The 6,635-nt window shown below is 48.8% G+C and overlaps 2 protein-coding genes across 2 annotated transcripts; both read left to right on the top strand.

The window, feature by feature from the left end:
* The first annotated feature begins 233 nt into the window (after positions 1 to 233).
* Positions 234 to 972, top strand: LOC127309768 (RING-H2 finger protein ATL5-like). The gene has a single exon (XM_051340499.2). The coding sequence runs from the start codon at positions 281 to 283 to the stop codon at positions 899 to 901; it is 621 nt and encodes a 206-aa protein (XP_051196459.1). The 5' UTR covers positions 234 to 280; the 3' UTR covers positions 902 to 972.
* A 2,952-nt stretch (positions 973 to 3,924) lies between these two features.
* On the top strand, positions 3,925 to 4,731 carry LOC127310689 (uncharacterized). The gene has a single exon (XM_051341339.1). It carries the CDS (start codon positions 3,979 to 3,981, stop codon positions 4,729 to 4,731), a length of 753 nt encoding a protein of 250 aa, XP_051197299.1. The 5' UTR covers positions 3,925 to 3,978.
* The last annotated feature ends 1,904 nt before the right edge of the window (positions 4,732 to 6,635 follow it).

Below are 6,635 nucleotides of genomic sequence, written 5' to 3' on the forward strand. Positions count from 1 at the left end.
CACGGCAAGGCGCCAGGTGCTCCGTCGTATACTGTATACGTGTGTTGGAGTAGGAACTGGTTTTGTCTCTACTCAGCTAGCATTGCAATCGATCCGTGTGCGTGTGTCCAGCGATGTGTGTGTTGCACACGTGAGCTGCTAGGAAAGCAACCTGTGTGTCTTCCACCAGATCGATCGCTATAAGCAGTGCGCCTACTTGTTGTACCTATTGTGTCCGTCTTGCCGGAGTTGAACCCGTACCGCGCGCCGGCCGGAGACTACTCGATCGGCAAGTCGAAACATGCTTTCGCGGAGAAGCAGCAACCTCGTGTTGCTGGCCATCACCATCGCCCTCCTCGCCATCCTCCTGCTGTACCTGCTCTACCGCCGCTGCCGGTCGCGCCTGTCAGAGCGGCGCGCTCGCCACGACGATGAGCCGCTTCCTACCCCTCACCTCGGGCTGAGCATGCACGGCATCGCTGCGCTCCCCACGTTCACGTACGGGGCGCGGGCGGCGGTGGTGGAGTGCGCCGTGTGCCTGCAGGAGCTGGAGCACGGTGACGTGGTGCGCGTGCTGCCGGCGTGCACGCACTTCTTCCACAGCAGCTGCCTCGACCCCTGGCTGCGCGCGCACGCATCGTGCCCGGTGTGCCGTGCACACCCGGAGCCAGAGCGCCTGCGACCGGACGGGGCTGCCCTTCCGCCGCCGTTGCCGCAGCTGCGTCACTGTGAACTGTCGCCGGAGAGGCCTACATCGACAAGGATCTTCGCACGATCGCCGCTGAGGAATGGAGGCTCGACGAGCGGGTCGAATGACAGGGTCATCTCCAGGTCGCCGTCACGGGCACCCATGGTGGACGAGGCGTGTTCATTGGAACGCACAGATGCGAGCGGCATCGCCATCCCCGCCGGCGACGTTTAAGTAGGTACAGGAACAGAGACAGCAAATGTTACATTCAGTTGCACCGTGTGCAGTGAATAAAAGGAACAATATCATAGACACCATGCAATACTTAGATGTTCATTTTGGAGCTTGTCATCCGGGTCGTTCCTAAAACTACAGATAATCTCATTGAAATTGCCCTCACAACACCACAGAAGATCTGATTGGTGGTGAAGCGTAGACATGAGTCTCCATGTTTTTGATTGATGCTCTGGCCGTGGTTCTCCGTTGATGCCCGTCAGCCTCCATCTGCAACAATCCGGTTCAAAACAATCAACATCAATGTGTGCATTCTGCCCTTCCACCTCAAACTCACATTTAGTCCTTGCATGCAAGACCTTCACTCATTCCATCACGATTCTACACAAACATATTAGGCATATCCATCAACATTCTGAATCTTTCCATTCTTGAATCTCCAAATTTGATTTCTAAAAAGAAGAGCATATTCGGGGTCTGGTGTGCCAGAAGACCGCAAACTTCCGCCATGTTCCCCAAACCCTGGCAGTTCAACATGGTAGTCTTCATTGGGTATAGTGTGGAGATGTCCCAGCAGCCCCACGTCAACGGTTGTAGCCCCCACTCTGCTCACTGTCCATGTCGCTTGGCCTTTCATTTAGGTTTTCTTTCCCATCCCCATCTACCTGAAAGTCCTCTGGCATGTCATCCAAAATAGAAACCCGGCAAACATTCCTATCCTTATGAAGTCGTTTGAATTTGTTTTTATTTCGACCCTTGGCATTGGTTGTTTGATCATTCCTCTTCACGAGCGGTGGTATGGAAGACCCCTTTTTTGTCCATCATGATCGACGTCCCTCTGACATTCATGCATATTGGGTTGGATCTCTCACTATTGGGCCGGCCCAAAACCCTTCCGTGATCCTTTCTTCCTTCCACCACAAGAAAAATGGCCAGGTCCATATTCTCCTTTTCACCAGCAACATTTTCCAGCGTTGAAATGGATATAATGAAATCCAATTTTTTTGAATTACCCTTTAGTGGTAGGTAGTTATTTGTTTCAGTCGGGCTAGTCACCTCATCTTCCATCTCATTGCTCTTCTTATCTCCATCACCCGAGCTGCTATCATCAAACAGATGAGGGGGATCCTTCCTCCAAGATGCTTGGACACTTCTGGACCGGGAATCTATGCTGTCGGCTTTAAAAAATGCCAATAACTCCCCTCATTTGCTATCACCCTAGCGTTGTAAATCATTTTCATTCCTTTTCTTTGGCATAAGTGCTTCCAACCGTTTCCCATGTTGTTGCTTTTCGCCTTTTCCCAATGTAATGTTACAACCTCTATCCTTATGACCGTTCATGCCATATGTGAAACAAAACTCAATGAGGTACTCATATTCAAAATTTCACCACTTCATATTATCTCAATCCCACCTAAAACAACAAACACCTCATCAATGGCATGGAAATTTTCAGCCTCACTTTCAGACGCAAATATGCCAGCGACCCCCCACATCAGCTTCCATGAGCTCACCAATTTTCTTACCTATAGCCTCTACAAAAGCTTGATTCATCATTTCTAGGTGATCCCCTCGGTATCCATTGGTCTCTCCAACAACATTTCCGTGAGAGCTCCCACATCCATGGCACCCACCTTCTTTCCATCCGACCAACGATTCCATAATCATTGTTTCTATGCCTAACAACCTCAAAATCATGAGCAACCCTTTTACATGGTTGTATAATGGAGGGAAAACTGAGAGCCGACCTAGGATTTTGTGGTTTACAACCCTGTTCCCTAGAAAATAAGAAACATCTGGAAATTAATGAAGACACATGTACCTCTTTTCTATTCTCTCTCGTTATCTGGACCGTTGGTTCTCGCTTGCGTCGTCGCTATCACTCTTGTTCTATCACACCTCCCTCTCTCTCTCTATATCCTTCCTAAGCATGCGCCAAGCAAATCAGTGAGTAATATTAACAATAAGGATGTGATTAGCTGGCGGTTGCATGCTTAGTGGTGCGATCGGGCAGCTTTCCATCCTGAGAAAGTTCCCATGAAACCCAGACAGTCTCGGTTCGTTTTTTAGCTTTGTAAAATAAAATGAAATTGATAAAAAATTCAAAAATAAATCGTTCGAGATATCCATGTGTTATGTCACCTAGTTGTAAGAGAAATTAATAAACATGAATTTCGACTCTCTTTTTTTGTGAAATTGCGTCATGTATTGGTAAAAAGAGAATATCTTTTGCATACGAACTAAAAAATGTTTAATATATGAAAATGTATCTACGCACAAATTTACATCTGAATTCACCCACCCGGTTAGCAAATTTTTAGATTCTCAAACAGCCAAATGGAAGTATAAATTTTTTCCATAGTAACATCGACGACGATCTTTAGTTCTGGTGGAAGCCTTTAGTTCCGGTGGGTGTTACAGCCAAATGGAAGTATAAATTTTTAGAGCCTCCATTCCTCAGTAAGATGTCTGCGAAGATCGTCGTCGATGTAGACCCGCTCGTCGAGCCTCCATTCCTCCGTCCCAGCGCGCGCCTGCATCCCATGCGGAGACCCTTTTAATTCCGATTTGCAACACAACCGAGACTAAAAGGGGCGCCTTTAATCCCGATGGCAAAACCAGGACTAACGGACCTTACTAACCGGAATTAAAGTTTCTTTTTCTGTTAGTGTTATATCTCCCACGGCGACCATGTCTCAGTGATTTCGCTGGTTGTCCTATGAACCATCTCTTCTCTCTACACGAAGTCTGTTAGGATTAAGCACGATCTCACACGGCAAGGCGCCAGGTGCTCCGTCGTATACTGTATACGTGTGTTGGAGTAGGAACTGGTTTTGTCAGTGAGCCCTGTCTCTACTCAGCTAGCATTGCAATCGATCCGTGCGTGTGTCCAGCGATGTGTGTGTTGCACACGTGAGCTGCTAGGAAAGCAATCTGCGTGTATTCCACCAGATTGATTGCTATAAGTGCGCCTACTTGTACCTGTTGTGTCCGTCTTCCCGGAGTTGAACCAGTACCGCCGGAGAGTACTCGGCAAGTCGATTGCAGCGGGTCAGGTTTAGCCGCAGGCCGCAGCCATGTCGTCCCCGGCTTACGCCGCCCAAGCTCCTCCTCGACACAGGCTCTCGCGGAGAAGCTGCAACCTCGTGTTGCTGGGCATCAGCATCACCTTCCTCGCCATCCTCCTGCTGTACCTGCTCTACCGCCGCTGCCGGTCGCGCCGGTCCGAGCGGCGCGCTCGCCACCACGATGAGCCGCTTCCTACCCCTCACCTCGGGCTGAGCATGCACCATATCGCTGCGCTCCCCGCGTTCACGTACGGGGCGGGGGCGGCGACGCCGTCGCCCCAGCGCAGTAAGAGGAGGAGCGACAGCAAGGGGAGAGCGGCGGCGGCGCAGTGCGCCGTGTGCCTGCAGGAGCTGGAGCACGGTGACGTGGTGCGCGTGCTGCCGGCGTGCACGCACTTGTTCCACAGCAGCTGCGTCGACCCCTGGCTACGCGCGAACGCATCATGCCCGGTGTGCCGTGCACACCCGGAGCCAGAGCGCGTGCGACCGGGCGAGGCTGCCCTTCCGGCGCCGATGCAACAGCTGCGTCCCTGTGAATTGTCGCCCGAGCGGCCTACATCGACGACGATCTTCGCAGACATCTTACTGAGGAATGGAGCCTCGACGAGCGGGTCGAATGACAAGGTCATGTCCAGCTCGCCGTCACAGGCACCCATGGTGGGTGGCTACGTCATGTCGAGATCTCCGTCGCAGATGCCACTGACCCATGTGTTGGTGGACGAGGCGTGTTCATTGGAACGCATAGATGCAGTTGTTATTTAGCCTCTTCCTGTCCATTCAGTTGAACCGTGTGCAGTGAATAAAAGGAACAATGTCACAGTCACCATGCAATGCTTGGATGTTCATTTTAGAGCTTTTCATCCGGGTCGCTGTTCCTAAAACTACAGATAATTTCATTGCAATTTCCCTCACAACACCACAGAAGATCTGATTGGTGGTGAAGCGTAGATACGAGTTTCCATGTTTTTGATCGATGCTCTCGCGGCTCTCCATAGATGCCCTTCAGCCTCCACTTAAAACAGTCCGGTTCGAAAACATCGACATCAATGTGCATTCTGTCATTCCACCTCAAACTCACATTTAGTCCTTGCATGCAAGACCACCACTCATTCCCTTGCAATTCTTCACAAACATATTAGGCATATCCATCAACATTCTGAACCTTTCCACTCTTCGCTCTCCAAATTTGGTTTCTGACAAGAAGATAATATTCGGGATCTCCTTCTTCTAGTGTGCTAGAACACCACAAAATTCCTTCTTGTTCCCCAAACCCTGACAGTTCAACATGCTAATCTTCATTGGGTATCGTTTGGAGCTGTCTAGGCAGCCCCACTTCAACTGTTGTAGCCCCCCTTCCTCACTCTCCTCACTATCCATGTAGCTTGCCCCTTCATTTAGGTTTTCTTTCCCATCCCCCGTCTACCCTGAAAGTCCTCTGGTCTCCTCTTGTCATCCAAAATAGAAAACCCATCGAACATTCCTATCATTATGAAGTCGTTTGAATTTGTTTTTATTTGATCCCATGGCTTTGGTAGTTTGATCATTCCTCTTCACGATCAGCGGTATGGAAGCCACCTTTTTTGTCCATCATGATCGACGTCCCTCCGACATTCATGCATATTGGGTTGGACCTCTCACTATTGGGCTGGCCCAATACCCTTTCGCTATCCTTTCTTCCTTCCACCACCAGAAAAATGGCCAGATCTGTATTCTCCTTTTCACCAACAACATTTTCCAGCGTTGAAATGTCTATAATGAAATCCATTTTTTTTGAATTACCCTTCAGTGGCAGGTAATTATTTGTTTCAGTCTGGCTAGTCACCTCATCTTCCGTCTCGTTGCTCTTCTTATCTCCATCACCCAAGCTGCTATCATCGAACAGATGAGAGGGATCCTTCCTCCAAGATGCTTGGACACTTCTGGACCGGGAATCTATGTTGTCGGCGTTAAATAAACGCTAATAACTCCCCTCATTTGCTATCACCCTAGCGTTGGAAATCATTTTCATTCCTTTTCTTTGGCATCAGTGCTTTCAACCGTTTCCCATGTTGTTTTTCGCCTTTTCCCAATGTAATGCTACAACCTCTATCCTTATGACCGTTCATGCCATATGTGAAGCAAAACTCAATGAGGTACTCATATTCAAAATTTCACCACTTCATATTATCTCAATACCACCTACAACAACAAACACCTCATCAATGACATGGAAATTTTCAGCCTCACTTTCAGACGCAAATATGCCAGCGACCCCCACATCAGCTTCCATGAGCTCACCAATTCTCTTACCTATAGCCTCTACAACAGCTTGATTCATCATTTCTAGGTGATCCCCTCGGTATCCATTGGTCTCTCCAACAACATTTCCGTGAGAGCTCGCACATACGTGGCACCCACCTTCTTTCCATCCGACCAACGATTCCATAATCATTGTTTCTATGTGTAACAACCTCAAAATCACGAGCAACCCTTTTACATGGTTGTATAATGGAGGGAAAACTGGGAGCCGACCTAGGATTTTGTGGTTTACAACCCTGTTCCCTAGAAAATAAGAAACATCTGGAAATTAATGAAGACATATGTACCTCTTTTCTATTCTCTCTCGTTATCTGGACCGTTGGTTCTCTCTTTCATCGTTGTTATCACTCATGTTCTATCACACCTCC

Source organism: Lolium perenne, chromosome 6 (genome assembly GCF_019359855.2).
Source record: "Lolium perenne isolate Kyuss_39 chromosome 6, Kyuss_2.0, whole genome shotgun sequence".
NCBI lineage: Eukaryota > Viridiplantae > Streptophyta > Magnoliopsida > Poales > Poaceae > Lolium > Lolium perenne.